At 40.8% G+C, this 15670-nt stretch overlaps 4 protein-coding genes across 4 annotated transcripts; 2 read left to right on the forward strand and 2 right to left on the reverse strand. All coding sequences in view use genetic code 12, as the record gives it.

Annotated features, from left to right (window-relative positions):
- Positions 1 to 806: 806 nt before the first annotated feature.
- DEHA2F00110g (DEHA2F00110p) lies at positions 807 to 4961 on the reverse strand (the record flags this gene model as incomplete). Its single annotated transcript, XM_002770672.1, has 1 exon — positions 807 to 4961. The coding sequence occupies one exon, from the start codon at positions 4959 to 4961 to the stop codon at positions 807 to 809; it is 4155 nt and encodes a 1384-aa protein (XP_002770718.1).
- A 287-nt stretch (positions 4962 to 5248) lies between these two features.
- DEHA2F00132g (DEHA2F00132p) lies at positions 5249 to 6253 on the reverse strand (the record flags this gene model as incomplete). The annotated part of the gene is made up of 1 exon (XM_460367.1): positions 5249 to 6253. The coding sequence occupies one exon, from the start codon at positions 6251 to 6253 to the stop codon at positions 5249 to 5251; it is 1005 nt and encodes a 334-aa protein (XP_460367.2).
- Positions 6254 to 6897: 644 nt separating this feature from the next.
- Positions 6898 to 10197, forward strand: DEHA2F00154g (DEHA2F00154p; the record flags this gene model as incomplete). Its single annotated transcript, XM_460368.2, has 1 exon — positions 6898 to 10197. One exon carries the CDS (start codon positions 6898 to 6900, stop codon positions 10195 to 10197), a length of 3300 nt encoding a protein of 1099 aa, XP_460368.2.
- Positions 10198 to 14008: 3811 nt separating this feature from the next.
- On the forward strand, positions 14009 to 14590 carry DEHA2F00176g (DEHA2F00176p; the record flags this gene model as incomplete). Its single annotated transcript, XM_460369.1, has 1 exon — positions 14009 to 14590. One exon carries the CDS (start codon positions 14009 to 14011, stop codon positions 14588 to 14590), a length of 582 nt encoding a protein of 193 aa, XP_460369.1.
- Positions 14591 to 15670: the final 1080 nt, after the last annotated feature.

The raw sequence follows: 15670 nt of genomic DNA on the forward strand, positions 1-15670 counted from the left end.
TCACAAACCTACTCCATCAAAATACATTATAATTCTTAACTATATATATCATATCACGCCAATTCATTAATTTAAACTATCCCTACACCGCTAATATCACCAACCGCCTCACTTTATCTTCTCATTCTTCATATTCTATTTCCGCTCCTCATTCCAACCTCCCTAACTCAAACAAATTAATACTCCATTTTATTTACAATATCAACGCACTTTATCTAAATCTCCTCCATACCCGCTTACTACATCACCTCTCATTTCCCACCACTTATCATTATTCACGCCTCATCCTTTTCCCATCGGCTATTTATTTCAGCTCCATAACAATAACATCAGCATAATTTCTACAATCCATAACGCTTAAATAACGCATACCAACTTATACCCCTTAACTTTAATATTCCATCCCGCTTCAACCTTATCCTTCTCCCCTTCTCCCCCCCTTCATACACCTCAATATTCTATAAACTATCGGCCACATATTAATTTATACGACACCCATTCTATCGGAATATCATCCTCGCTTCACTAAAACACGCCATCCACGACATTCTCGCACGATCGCCAACTTCTTATCATCACATGACCAGCGTTATGAGCATTGCTATTTATGCCAACTTCTCTCCCCGATATACCACCCCATATACGCCTATCCGAAGAGGAAGCTACCCATTTCATCTACTAATACTCTTCTCTACACTATGCTGCCCTTTTTCTGGCTCAAATAATTTTTTTTATATTTTCTATATATTTAACAATTTTCTGAGATTTTTCCAATAATATAATTATCTATTCTTATATATTCCCGACTAATCTTCATCCAGATAATCCAGCTCCAGATAATCCAGATCATCTACCACAGGATCATTCTTAGGGATCTTGGGCCCTTTCCGAGCAACGCTTTTAGGGGAATCTGACGGAGCAAAGAACCTTCCCAACGGCGATGCCTGCAAACTCTCCGTTATTCTTTGGCGGAGATGCTGGGGAGAAAGCAAGGACCGGCGCGGCGTCTCGGGAAACGAGGGAGGCGATCCTAAAGAGCGCGCGCTGGGAGGCTGCTTTGGCTGCTTTGACTGCTTTTGCACGCGCGTTGGGTGGGAAGACCCAGGAACGGCCAGGCTTTGCGTGCTCGATTGATAGATAAGGGGGTGCACCCGCCTGGCACTCAGATTCGGCGTTGGGGGACCCGATGGCATGGCTCGAGGACTTGAGGGGCCTGAGGGGCCTGATGGGCTTTCGCTACGGAATAACCGTCCACTCGTTGCAGACAGATATAGATGGACGTCTTTGACTTTTAGGGTCCTGACTGGGGTGACAGGAGAAGCTAGGGCTGCACTTTCTTTTTCTCGTTTCTCCTCTGCCCGTTTTCTTTCCCTTTTCTCTCTCTTCTCTCTTTTCCTTATCTTTTCTTTCTCCTCTCTTTTTCTGATCTTTTCCTCTCTTTTCCTGATATCTTCCTCTCTTTTACTGATCCTTTCTTTCTCCTTCCTCTTCCTTTCCATTTTTCTCTCTTTTCTTTCCTTTTTTTCTCGACTATGGCGTTTTCTCGCTCCCAGAAGCACTTCTCGAGACACATGCGCATCATATAACGGCGCGCCTAGATATGCATCTTGCGGAGGTAAAGCAAACCCAGAAGATGCAGGAGCGTGATATGGAGCAATGGGTGCGTGGTAGGGAGGTGAGAAGGGAGGACGATAACCTGGGAGCTGGTGAACATAAGGGGACGAAGCGTGGTTTGGGGAGAGGCTCGAATCGTTCCACGAAACAGACACTGGAGGGGCGTCGGGAGCTGGAGGTTCAGAAGGTGGAACAGCAGAAGGTTCAAGCGGAGGAACAGGCGTAGGATCAGAGCCTACAGCCCTATTATAATCTATGCGAGGAATTTCCATAAGCATATCCGAAATAGAATCAACCTCGTCATCTGCATAAACAGGATTCCCGCCAATATCATCACGCAAGGGTTCAACTTCCTCAACCTCGTCATCTTCATAAACAGGATTCCCGCCAATATCATCACGCAAGGGTTCAACTTCCTCAATCTCTTCATTGACAGGGCTAGCCGGGTCAATTGAAACATCAGATGCCACCACCTCATCCACATCACCCGGCTCACCCTCCGGCTCAACAACCTCACCCTCGAAACCGATAAACTTCCGACGCAACCCCAGCCGATGCCAGACCTGGCCCAAATGACGGGACCGGAGCACATCGGCGGCGTTGACTGATGGCGGATAATTCGCAATCGTCCCGTAATGCTCCGTGGACGTGGCCACCGAATGGCCCAGGGTCCGCGCAATGGTCTCGTAAACCAGACGGTACATGTCGAGATCTGCAGTCACGCTTTTGGTGTAATGGAACTCGATGCACCGCTTGAGGATCTGGCGCACCTCACAGAACTTATACTCGCGCTGGTTATCCATGCCGTACGTGAACCAATACAGGACTCCTCTCCGGATCTTGTCCGGCAGCATCGCATCAAACTGGTACAACTTCTCACTGCTCTCCACACGCGACAGCTCTACGTACATCCGCCTGAAGACGAGCACATACCACAAAAACAACGACGACAATTCAGGACCGATTTCCCGGATGATGGGGTCTTTCGAATTGGCCGACTTGTTATAGTTATAGCAAAACCCAAACGTGGGGCCAAGAAAGTACACACCCCGATACTCCTTGGACGTGCCCTCCACCGATAATCGGTCGATCTCAGTTGACCGTGCCGGCAAGCACAGGATATGGAGGAGCGTGATGAGGATGAGCGACAAGTTGGTGTGCGCTTTCCGGAACAGATCGATGTTGTTGTTATGGATCGAGAGCAATCGGTGCTTATATCGCGAATACAGCGGTACTCTCACGCACTCCGTAAACGAAACCATCCCGTCGCTGAGCCGAGCGTTGTCAACGGAGTAGTCCAATTCTTCACCATTCGACAAATCCTGGATGGTTTCCTGTGCAAGATCGTACAACCGGCCGAATATCTTGCTGATCATATTCGTGTGGCCCACAACCACGTTGTCGCTGTTGAAGATGTCTCCCGTGGAAAAGTTGAGGCGAAAGAGATTACCCTCGCTTCGAGCCAACGATAGCCCGAGATACGTATAATGGGTGCGCACCTGGGCCAATATGCGGTACAGACCGGTGTCCACAACAGACGGATCCTCAGCGTCTCGAAGCGATACGCGGCGGGTGCGCGCCCGTTTGATGATATCCAACAAAACACACGTCTTGGCCACATAGCATATTCCGCTCAACGACCGACAATACTGCTTGGTAGGGTACTTAGCCCCTAGGTACCCAAGGTACACCACAAACGCATTTTCGTTTGACGTATTTTGTTCTTCTTCTTCTTCGGCATTATTGTTGACGCCATAGACCGGATAGTACAAACTGGCCAAAGACTCAGCAGCTGTTTGCTGCTGCGAGGACGACATTGTTGTGTTCATGGCCTCCAAATACACCTCTGGGGTTTCATTGTTGTCGTCGCCGTCCTCATCCAAGATACCCGCGGCTATGGCATCACTCTCAATATCGATATCTGGCTGCTGCTGCTGCTGCTGCCGCTGCTCATCCCCCGCCACAGAAAGGTTTTCGTCGAACTCCTTTCTTATGCAGTGGTCCATGATCCAATGTACGAGCTGGTCGATGTCGCGAAGGGACGACTCGGTAAACGTCTGGTCCAAGATCCGCGTGCGCTCCTCGGCCGTGATGAACTGCGAGTAGCCTGTCAAATTGTGATAATCACGGGAATTGACCTCCAACACAACTTCATCGTCTCTATACTTATCAAGCATCTCAGTGAGCGCCAAGGAGGCCGCAGGTTTGGGTCCATACATCAATACCATGTATACTAGCTCGGCCATGTACTTGCTGTACTGCACGCACGTCAGGTATGTCTGGACTGCGCGGAAATACGTAGATGGGCGGCGGTTAAAGTTATTGGAGGCGCCCCCGGTGTTATTGGCGGCGCCTTTGAAAAGTCGCACCACTTCGAGTCCCGCAAGATTGACATGGTTGATGTTGGCGCTGAAAAGTGTCATGGCACCCACCAAGAGCTGGGCTATCTTTGAAACAAAATTGGCCTCCTTCATACCTTTGACCTGGATGTCCACTATTTCTCGGTCCACCTCCTGGAGAATCTTTTTCACCAACGGATGGTGCTGCAGGTCGGGCACAGTGGTTGTCCGCAGGTGGTTCTGGACGGTTGTCGCAGTCCCTGATAATGACGACGACGACGACGACGACGACGACGACGCAGGACCATCCCTGGCGCGGGCCTCCACATAGCCGTCGTCGGTGGGACAATAAACCTCAAAGTTGGCAGGCCGGAGACCATACCTCTGCGGGAACTTTTGGAACGCCATGGGTCGGATCGAGTCCCGTTGGATGCATGAGTGGCGACTCAACTCGCCATACCTTCTTCTGATGATGCCGCAGCCGCAGCCAAAACCAAAGTGGATGGGCACGGCCTGGAGCGGCATGCATTGTGGACTGAGCTTGCCGCGGGCGTGTTCGAGTCCTGGCTCACCCATCTCGCAACTGAGCACAAGCTTCAGACTGAGCTCGTCCTTGGCCCGCAGCAACTGCAAGGCCCCGCGGAACAGTGTCATCTTGCACATGATGGCCTGTGCGTACCTCTCAAATAAAAGCGACCGGATGATATAGTTTTTCCGGGGGTCTCGGTGGAACACCACCACAAGTCCGATCTCCTTGTGGATGCCCAACCCTAGCTGGGGGTCAAAGTAGTAATCACTGACATCATAGTTGATGGGTGTTTCGGACACATCACGGAGCTTGGTGTCTTTAGTCAGCCCGAATTCGTAGCTAAATTGCGCTGCGTACGTCTCCTCGTATTCCTCATGCAGCATGTAATGTTCGTCTCGGGGTTCCTGGACCCCGTCATCACCGTACCGTTCGAAAAACTTCTCCATCGAGGGGAAGTTAGCATCATCAAGAACAGACATGGTTTTGTGTTGTTGAAATAAAAAGAAATAATAAAGTTGGGGAGGAAACATACTGGCTTTAAGAGGACTGGAAGTGCTGGATTGAATGGCTGGCTCGGGGCAGTCGTGCTGGTGCAGAATCCTGATCGGCTCAGACGCTGGCTCAGACGCTGGCTCAGACGCTGGCTCAGACGCTGGCTCAGACGCTGGCTCAGTTTATGGTGGTATCCGTTGGCCACCATAAAAAAAAAAAGTTCACACCCAAACCGGTAACTTGCAGCGCGCCGCATCAACAGATGAATCCTTAGCTAGTCCAAGCTTAGCCATATCCAGCTCTTTCTACACCCTAGACACTTCCCAAAACGGCAATAAACCCCCATAAACCCATAAACCCTAGACACTCGACACGACACCCCAAAAAGCGTCCCTGTGTTGACTATGTAACTCCAAAAATTAAATTCAGATGTAATTATTTCACCATTATTCGTTTCTAGATTACCATTATCACATTCCCTTAAGATCCTAGTACCCAAAATAACATTAATTCCAGCATCTACTAAGGATCTATACGCACTATCTTTAAATTCACAAGATAGAGGCTCTGGAGGAAGCAGATAATGCGGGTGTATTATATTAACATTCTTTTTGGGGAAGTATTTCTTAATATTTGCTGCAATTTCGACACCAACTGCCCCACCACCAATAATTGATATAATGTTATATTTCTCTATTGTCTTATTAAAGTCGCTCATTTCCTTGACAAACATTGGTCCGGTATTTGCTTTTGGTGTGATTGGAGAGTTTCTATCTCTACCAGTCGCTAGAACAACATAATCGAAATAGATCTTTTTTTTAGGTCCATTTTCATCAAGTACATATTCTGCCAGTTTATTATCTAAGTGAATGACTTTACCTTGAATATGATTCAAAGTTAAAGAAGACTCTTGGTGTTTAAATGAGTCAACTGGTTTTTGATTATTCATATAGCATCCATACTTATTGTAAATGTTGTCAAACATGAGATTGATTTTACGAAATGAAAGGAACTGAGACTTAGCAAATTCCACATCAAGTATAGATCTTGGTAAACCAATAATATTTAAGAGTCCACATCTAGGCTCAACCATGGTTATTAGTAGTTTTTTATTATTGAGTTTTGAGTCTAGCTTTCGTTTATTTTCTTTTCTAACTTGGTTTACAATACCCTTGAGAAATGATATTCCGGCGTAAGAACCTCCAACCACTAAAATATTGGTAAATGAAATATCCTTTGCATTTATGGATTTTGAATGATTAGCAACCAAGGAAGACATAATTTAATGTTTTATCTGTCTGTTTTTGTTGATCGAAAAGATAAGAGCGAAAACTATTCAAATAAATAATTATCTTATACTTGAGCATATATGCGGTGTTCCGGTCTCGGTTTTTAACGGAATCGCAACAGCCTAAAGATATGTCTGTGTATGCAGAAACGTCGGACAATACATTCTGTGACCTTATTCATATTCCGTTAATGTTAAGCAGTGATAAGTTCTTCACGATTTGGTTCGCCGTGAAAAGAATGAGATTAGTAATATTATAAGGTTTCGTATAGGAATAAATATTTCATGGAAATATGCAAAGCCGATGTATGATCCGGTACGAATTCGGCTACAGGATTCGATAACCCTAAATTCGGTATAAATTCGGTGCGAGCTCGGTACGAGCTCGGCTACAAGATTTTGCAACTATAATTTTGTGTAGGGATAATGCTACTCGGGGTCTAGATTCGGCCACAGCATTAGAGTTTATTAGAGCATTGAAGACATCAGCTACCATTTTGGATGCCACCCCATTAATTGCTATTTACCAATGCTCTCAAGATGCGTACGACTTATTTGACAATGTTGTTGTTTTGTACGAAGGCCATCAAATCTTCTATGGTAAGGCTAATAAGGCCAAGGAGTATTTCATTAATATGGGATGGGACTGTCCGAAACGACAAACCACAGCTGATTTCTTAACTTCGTTGACTAATCCTGCTGAAAGGGTTCCAAGACCAGGATATGAGGACAAACTTCCATACACACCCGTAGAATTCGAAGAATATTGGAAGAAGTCACCTCAATATAAGAAATTAATAGAAGATATTGAAGAATATTTGAAGCAGAAAGAGGGCTCCGACCGGGATTTATATCACCAAGCGCATGTTGCAAGACAATCGAACCATATTTCTCAAAAATCTTCTTTCACAGTTTCGTTTTTTATGCAAACTAGGTATATCATGAGTAGAAACATATTGAGGACAAAGGGTGATCCATCTATAGCACTACAGTCCATTGCATTACAGGTAGTTATGGGCTTAATTATAGGCTCTACTTACTATAACTTGGAAACTACCACTGGGTCATTGTTTTACAGAGAAGCTGTGTTATTTTTTGCTATTTTATTCAACTCATTCTCATCTATTTTAGAGATTATGTCATTATTTGAAGCTAGACCAATTGTGGAAAAGCATAAACAATACGCTTTATATCGACCCTCAGCTGATGCGTTGGCGGGTATTATCACTGAATTACCTACTAAATTTTTCATGTCTATGGGTTTTAATTTTTTTGTTTACTTTTTGAGTAATATGAGGCGTGATGCTGGGAGGTTTTTCTTCTATTGGCTAATGAATGCACTCTGTACTTTGGTTATGTCACATTTTTTCAGATCGTTGGGAGCTGTTTCTACATCATTTCCAGGCGCTATGACTCCTGCTACAGTAGTATTGTTAGCCATGGTTATATTTTCTGGTTATTGTATTCCACCTCCCAATATGTTGGGATGGTCAAGATGGATTGGTTATATAAATCCAGTTTCATATGTATTTGAAGCGTTAATGATAAATGAGTTTAACGACCGTGAATTTACATGCTCTGCATTTGTTCCAGCTGGTCCAAGTTATATGGATATTAGTAGCGACCAAAGTATCTGCTCTGTTACGGGTAGCCGTCCAGGCTTATCTTTTGTCAATGGTTCAGATCATATTGCTGTTACATATGAATACTATAATAGCCATAAATGGGGATGCTTTGGTATTATTGTTGGTTTTATTGTTTTCTTCCTTGTTTTATATGTTATTTTAAGTGAATTCAATAAGGGGTCTATGCAAAAAGGTGAAGTTACCTTATTTTTGAAGAGTTCATTAAAAGAGCATAAAAAACAGGCTGCTAAGGGTGCAGCCACTACTAAGGATATTGAGAACTCTAATATTTCAAATGAAAAAATTTCCCACAAGGATCAGTTGGATGCAAATAAAGAAGAAAATAATAATAATAATAATGCATTACCGTCCTCTAAAGATATTTTTCACTGGAGAGATTTAACGTATCAAGTTAAGATTAAATCAGAAGATCGTGTTATTTTGAATCATGTTGATGGATGGGTCAAGCCCGGTCAATTAACAGCATTAATGGGATCCTCGGGTGCTGGTAAGACCACCTTATTGAATTGTTTATCCGAAAGAGTTACATCTGGTATCATTTCCGACGGAACTAGAATGATCAATGGGCAGGAGTTAGGCTCTTCGTTTCAGAGGTCAATTGGTTATGTCCAACAGCAAGATTTGCATTTGCCCACCTCCACTGTGAGAGAAGCGCTAAGATTTTCTGCTCAATTAAGACAACCAAACTCAGTTTCGATTCAGGAAAAGAACGAATATGTCGAGTATATTATTCACTTATTGGATATGAACCTTTATGCTGATGCGTTGGTTGGTGTTGCCGGTGAAGGACTTAATGTTGAACAACGTAAGAGGTTGACGATTGGTGTTGAATTGGTTGCCAAACCAAAATTACTAATATTCTTAGACGAACCTACTTCAGGTTTAGATTCTCAAACAGCGTGGTCTATTTGTAAGTTGATGAGGAAATTAGCTGACCATGGCCAAGCAATTTTGTGTACTATCCATCAGCCATCAGCAATTCTATTACAGGAATTTGACAGGCTTCTATTTTTACAAAAGGGTGGTAAAACTGTATATTTCGGCGACTTAGGAGAGAACTGTCATACATTGATTGATTACTTTGAGAAATATGGTGCACATCACTGCCCAGAAGAGGCGAATCCATCGGAATGGATGTTAGAGGTTGTAGGTGCTGCACCAGGTAGTCACGCCAATCAAGACTATCATGAAGTCTGGAAAAATTCAGCAGAGTATCAAATGGTTAAAGATCATTTAACAGAAATGGAAACCGAATTAGTCAAAATTCCAAGGGATGAATCACAAGAAGCCAAAAGGTCATTTGCCGCACCAATTTGGAAGCAATATCTTATTGTTACCAAGAGAATCTTTGAACAAAATTGGAGATCTCCATCATATATATATTCCAAACTAATCTTGGTTATCTCATCGTCATTATTTAACGGTTTTGCATTTTTTAAGGCTGATAGATCATTGCAAGGATTACAAAATCAAATGATTTCCATAATCCAGTTTCTAGTCCCATTTATGACGTTAGTTCAACAAATGATGCCATATTACATTAAACAAAGAGATATTTACGAAGTTAGAGAGGCTCCATCGAAGACCTTTAGTTGGTTTGCATTTATAACGGCTCAAATTACTTCCGAAATTCCATATCAAGTTGTCATTGGTACGCTTGGATTCTTTTGTTGGTACTACCCTGTTGGTTTGTATGATAATGCGGTCCCTACTGATTCTGTTGATAGTCGAGGTGTCTTGATGTGGTTATATATTACTGCTTTCTATGTCTACACCTCAACCATGGGCCAATTATGTATTTCATTTATTGAAGTGCCTGAAAATGCAGCTAATTTGGCAGTTAATTTATTCACTGTATGTTTGATCTTCTGTGGTGTCTTGGCTCCCTATGATTTTTTGCCGGGTTTCTGGACATTTATGTATAGGTGCTCGCCCATGACTTATTTTGTCCAAGGTATGGGATCAACTGGATTATCAAATGTTGAAGCGGTATGTTCAGAATCTGAGTTATTGAGATTTGAGCCTAGAAGTGGTCAAACATGTGGTAGTTACATGGCTGATTATATCAAACAAACCGGAGGTTATTTGGTCGATGGAAACGCTACTTCAAAGTGTGAATATTGCACCACAAAGTCCACCAATGATTACTTGGCTAGTGTAGATTCATTGTTCAGTGAAAGATGGAGAAATTGGGGAATAGTGATCTGCTTTATTGCATTTAATATAATTTTTACAGTTTTTTTCTACTGGATAGCTAGAGTTCCAAAGAGCAACAGACAAAAGAAGTAATTATCAATTATTTGAAAATAAACTGGATGACCAATTATCAGAGAGAAGAAGACAGCTTTTTTATATTTTTATTTGTTTCATATTTTTATTAATTTCATCATTCCATGGAAACCAAACTCAAATCTGTATATAGCTAAGAAAGGTTCAAGATATGCATTATTTTGACTTTTATGTTCCTTTACTGAAAAATATAATTTTATGACTGTTACTAAGCTTTATATTATAAAAGAAATTGGAAATTATATGATTTTCATACCTCTCTTTATATTAAATTGTAAAGAAGTCAATTTCTATAAAATAAAAACTCTACTTGAATACCATATATCCCACCTTTCTTGTCATTAGGGTTTATTTATTCTTGAACGCGGATATGTTGCACTATGTAATGGTGTCCTTGACACACCCTGACAATGTAAAATCTTAAATATAGTAGTAGAACTAAAGTAATTCATTTCCGACAGGATATTTTCACTTCTATTTTTGACTTGAATGCTCTTGTTATTTATTTATGATCCTTTTCCCTCATCATTTACTTTAATCACACTAATCCCTCCTCCCAAATACCTTCTATACCATTATAACCCATAAAACCTATACCAGGGTTATCATAGAGTTCAGCATATTATTTTTTCCTTTGTCCTTCATTGTAAGATCTCTTAGGAATTACAGTTGTATCTGGCTCTTTCATTCATTGCTTGTGGCTTCAACAAACCCTATAGTAGAAATTTATTGTTGAGCATGCAACTGTAAAATAGGTTAAAGATTATTTTTCCTTTAAGATAGGTAGAAGCTAGAGATACATACATATCTTTAAATTAACTTGTGAGGTTTTATGGTAACTAGCTTGGTTAATACAAAAAAAAAATGTTTCTATGTTGAATTATTTAAGTTCAAAATCGTAATTAGAAAACTCCGGAAAGTAATATGATCAATTACATAGCATTATCAGCGAAATATTTAATGAATCAAAGTAAGGCATAAGTTTATATTGTAAAATTAAAACTATTAATATTAGTACCATTTCATTTCGTGTATATTACAGGAAGCAGAATTGATGAATCTTATTTGTTCCAATACTTGCAAAATATTAATAATAGCTCGCGCATATTTTTGTGTACACACTGACGCTTTTGGTGTAATGGAACTCGATGCACCGCTTGAGGATCTGGCGCTTACCTCACAAAACTTATACTCACGCTGGTTATTCATGCCGTACGTGAACCAATACAGGACTCCTCTCCGGATCTTGTCCAGCAGCATTGCATCAAACTGGTACAACTTGGCACTGTTCTCCACGCTCGACAGCTCCACGTACATTCGTCTGAAGACGAGCACATACCATAAAAACAACGCCGACAACTCGGGCCCGATTTCCCGGATGATGGGGTCTTTGGAATTAGCCGACTTGTTATAGTTATAGCAAAACCCAAACGTGGGGCCAAGGAAGTACACACCCCGATACTCCTTGGACGTGCCCTCCACCGATAATCGGTCGATCTCTGTTGACCGTGCCAGAAAGCACAGGATATGGAGGAGCGTGATGAGGATGAGCGACAACGTGCAATGCTCCTTCCGGAACAGGTCAATGTTGTTGTTATGGATCGTGATCAAACGGTGCTTGTATTGCGAATACAGCGGTACTCTCACGGATTCAGTAAACGAAACCATACCATCGCTGAGCCGGGCGTTGTCAACTGAGTAGTCTAATTCTTCACCGTCCGACACATTTCGAATGATCCCTCGTGCAAGATCGTACAACCGGCAGAATATCTTGCTGATCATATTCTTGTGGCCCACAACCTCGTTGTCGCTTTTGAAGATGTCTCCCATGGAAAAGTTGAGGCGAAAGAGATTACCCTCGCTTCGAGCCAACGATAGCCCGAGGTACGTATAATGGGCGCACCTGGGCCAATATACGGTACAGACCGGTGTCCACAATGGACGGATCCTCAGCCTCTCGAAGCGATACGCGGCGAGTGCGCGCCCGTTTGATGATATCTAACAAAATGCACGTCTTGGCCACATAGCATATTCCGCTCAACGACCGGCAATGCTGTTTGGTCGGGTACTTAGCCCCTAGGTACCCGAGGTACACCACAAACGCATGTTCGTTTGACGACACATGTTCCTCTTCTTCCTCTTCTTCTTCTCCTTCTTCAATCTTGTCGCGGTCATAGAGAGGATAGTACAAACTTGCCAAAGACTCCGCAGCTGTTTGATCCCACAGCGATCTTCTTCAGTGGGGGGATTTTGTGGACTTAAGCAATTGTACGCACTTCTCTCCTTTGGGTTTGATAATTGCAACTTGGAAATTTACCATTCCCTAAAAATTTTTCGAATAAGAAATCAAGAAATTGTTAACGACAGGAAATCTCTCAACTCACTCTTCTAAATCACTTATTCCTTTCTTGCCCATAAAACCCTCTTGATAATGCATGTTGAGAGGGTGAATGAGTTCTGCTCAAAAAATCTCTTTCCCGCTCTGTTTTACTCGGAAACCTTGTTTTTATCTGCTGAATAGACTGTAACCTCTAGTTATGGACACATTTAGCAGTAGAATTTAATTATGTCACCACAAGTGACTCGAAAAAATAATGTCCGTTCAGTTGTCGACCCCTTCCCCAATAGATGTTATGTCCTCACCCATAATTTCGTGGATTTACAAAACTATTTACGCTTAGCTCGTAATCCGCTCTAATCTAAATTAGGCAACATGTAGCAGCTCGTGCTCTCGCCGTCTCCGAACTTTAATAGTACAAGCATTAACTCCAACGTTTAGATTTAATCCACGACCAACCATTAAAATTATCATGAATTAATGAAACTAAGTATGCGTAAAGACTTTACATAAAGAGGATAAATTGTCTTTTCTAATGGCTTATTCCATTGCAATAAAAGTTATATTGGAGAGGAAGGTATTCTCCAGCTGTATTACGAAGGATGAACGTTTATATTCGAGTAATGGGGCCTATTGAATTTACTGATATTCCAAAAAGATGCTCTTTTGAAAAAAGTGTTGAGAAAATATCTCTGTCTTGTGCGATAATGTATTTCGAGAATTCATACTACATCTTCTAATTTTGATGGTAAAGAGCTCATTAAGAACTATGGTGCAAAAAGAGAGGTTATTTTAATTTACTTGAGAAAGAAAAACTACGCAAGCGAGAAATTTTCTATGGTTGAAATAAAAGAGACTAACGATAATGAATAAATATTTTGAAAGAAGTGGGGGTGGAAGATGATATTTTATAATTAGGCCTAAAGTGTAATTTTTATACAGTTAACCCGCATTGTAATGATATTCATTAACTATCATAGAATGTACCAATTGAATTTTTTTTCCAGTTACTCTCCTGCTTTCTCATACGCTGAGTGTTTTATATCTCAACAAACGACCTTCTCCTACTTAATTTGCTCTGTAATAAATATTCAGTATGTGAAATGGTTCTAACTTAAAAGTGCCTACCGATATTGAACCTATTATATATATTTCCAAATAATATAAATGCTGTTGGACATTAGCTTTGATTTTGAAGTTTCATGTTTGATCGTGCTCAGCTTTGGGTGTTTGAGTAACACTCAATTTCTTTGACTATCTAAGTAATATGAAACTTATTTGTCTTGATACATTTAAAATAGACTGAGCGGCTTTATTGATGCTATATTTTGATATTTTTTTGCCTCATTAAATGGACCGACGACAATGTCGTTTTAATCGAAGCAACTTTTCTGAATATCCCCAACACCGAATTATATTTTATAGGAAACTTATCTACACACACAATTTATTATATATTAGGAAATAAAATCAATGTTAAACAACTTCAGAATATTTGACTCAAGTTGGTCGAAAAGGGTGTTGGTAGCTCTTCTCATAGCTAGCATTTTATTGATTCCTGTTCATACAAAAAAAGAAGAAATGCCAGTCGTGGAAAAAATTGAATTAGATAAATACCTAGGGAAATGGTACGAAATTGCTAGGAAACCATTCTTGTTTCAAAAAAAGTGCTATAGTAATGTTTCTGCAAAATACTCTTTAAATGATAATGCCAATATCAATGTCGATAATAGTTGTTATTCAAAAGATGGGAAGTTACGACAGGCAATTGGTGAAGCTTTTACGCAAAACCCACCATTCAATTCCAAGTTAAAAGTCAGTTTTTTACCGAAAGCAATTCGCTTTTTACCTATAGGCCGTGGTGATTATTGGATTTTAAAAATTGATGACAACTATCAGACAGTATTAGTTGGTGGACCTAGTAGAAAATACATGTGGATTCTTTCTCGATCGCAGAATCATGACGAAATCGTTGTACAAGATTATTTAGATTATGCGAAAGAAATTGGCTTTGATGTAAGCGATATAATTATGACTAAACAAACTAATGAATAATAGTTCTAATACCTTCTCCAAAGGAACTTTTCTCAAAAAATAAAAAGGGTACAACGTTCAATTATTTTCGAAAAGCTACTATAAATGTATACATATATAGTCTTAGATATTATGATGAAATTGAAAGAGATCGATTATTTGACAATAGTGGGTATTAATGAAAAAAAAAGGATGCTACTCAGCTATTTATGAATTGGAATTAATCAATTATTGTCGAATAAATAGAAGTATGAAATGAGAATACAAAAAGGGTATCCTTAGGTGTCAGAAGATTACAACTACATAATAGTTCGAAGAAAAAAGACGGATGATGAGAGGTAGACCTTTAAAGCCAATATCCAACTATCAATGAAAGAGGTTAATTGAAGATACTAATTATGTACTTTTATATATCTTTATAAAATGGAGATGTATGCCCTATGTTAAGCATGTGATTATTATGTAAATGATAGGTATTGATTGCTTGGATTTTTTCATTTGTTCTTGATTTTAACAGTACCATGACGTCTATTTACACTATTAGTATGGTTGTGAACAGTTATCACGGTGTTACAGGGTATAGTTTTATGTTAAGCATGATTACCTAAATTATAGGTATTGCAATGTTTAGCTTTGTTTACTTGTTTTGGTTTAATGGTACCATGACGTCAAGGAACTCTCTAAGTAAGTGAAGCACGATTTGCACATTTTGTATGGGGTTGAACGGTTCACTCGCAGTTGAAGAGTATATTTTTTCATAATATTTATTTGCGCCTTCTTCCATACTAATTACTTCCTTTATGAAGACCTAAATGAAGTAACTCAAGATTTCCATCACGAAAAGGATGTAGTTTTTCCGAACGTCTGGATGGAACACCACCACGAAACCAATCTTTTTGTGAACACTCAACGTTCATTCCTCACTAAAGTGATACTCATCGACATTATAGCTGAGAGGCATGGTAGTATCTATTTCTCGAGGCAGCGGGCAAGGCATAGAATTTCGTCTAAATTCGTAGCTAAACTACACGCCGTACCTTTCCTGGTACTCTGCGGCCAGTAATATGTAGTCCTCTCTTGGTTCCTGCCATCCCGCCTGAC

Source organism: Debaryomyces hansenii (assembly GCF_000006445.2).
Source record: "Debaryomyces hansenii CBS767 chromosome F complete sequence".
NCBI lineage: Eukaryota > Fungi > Ascomycota > Pichiomycetes > Serinales > Debaryomycetaceae > Debaryomyces > Debaryomyces hansenii.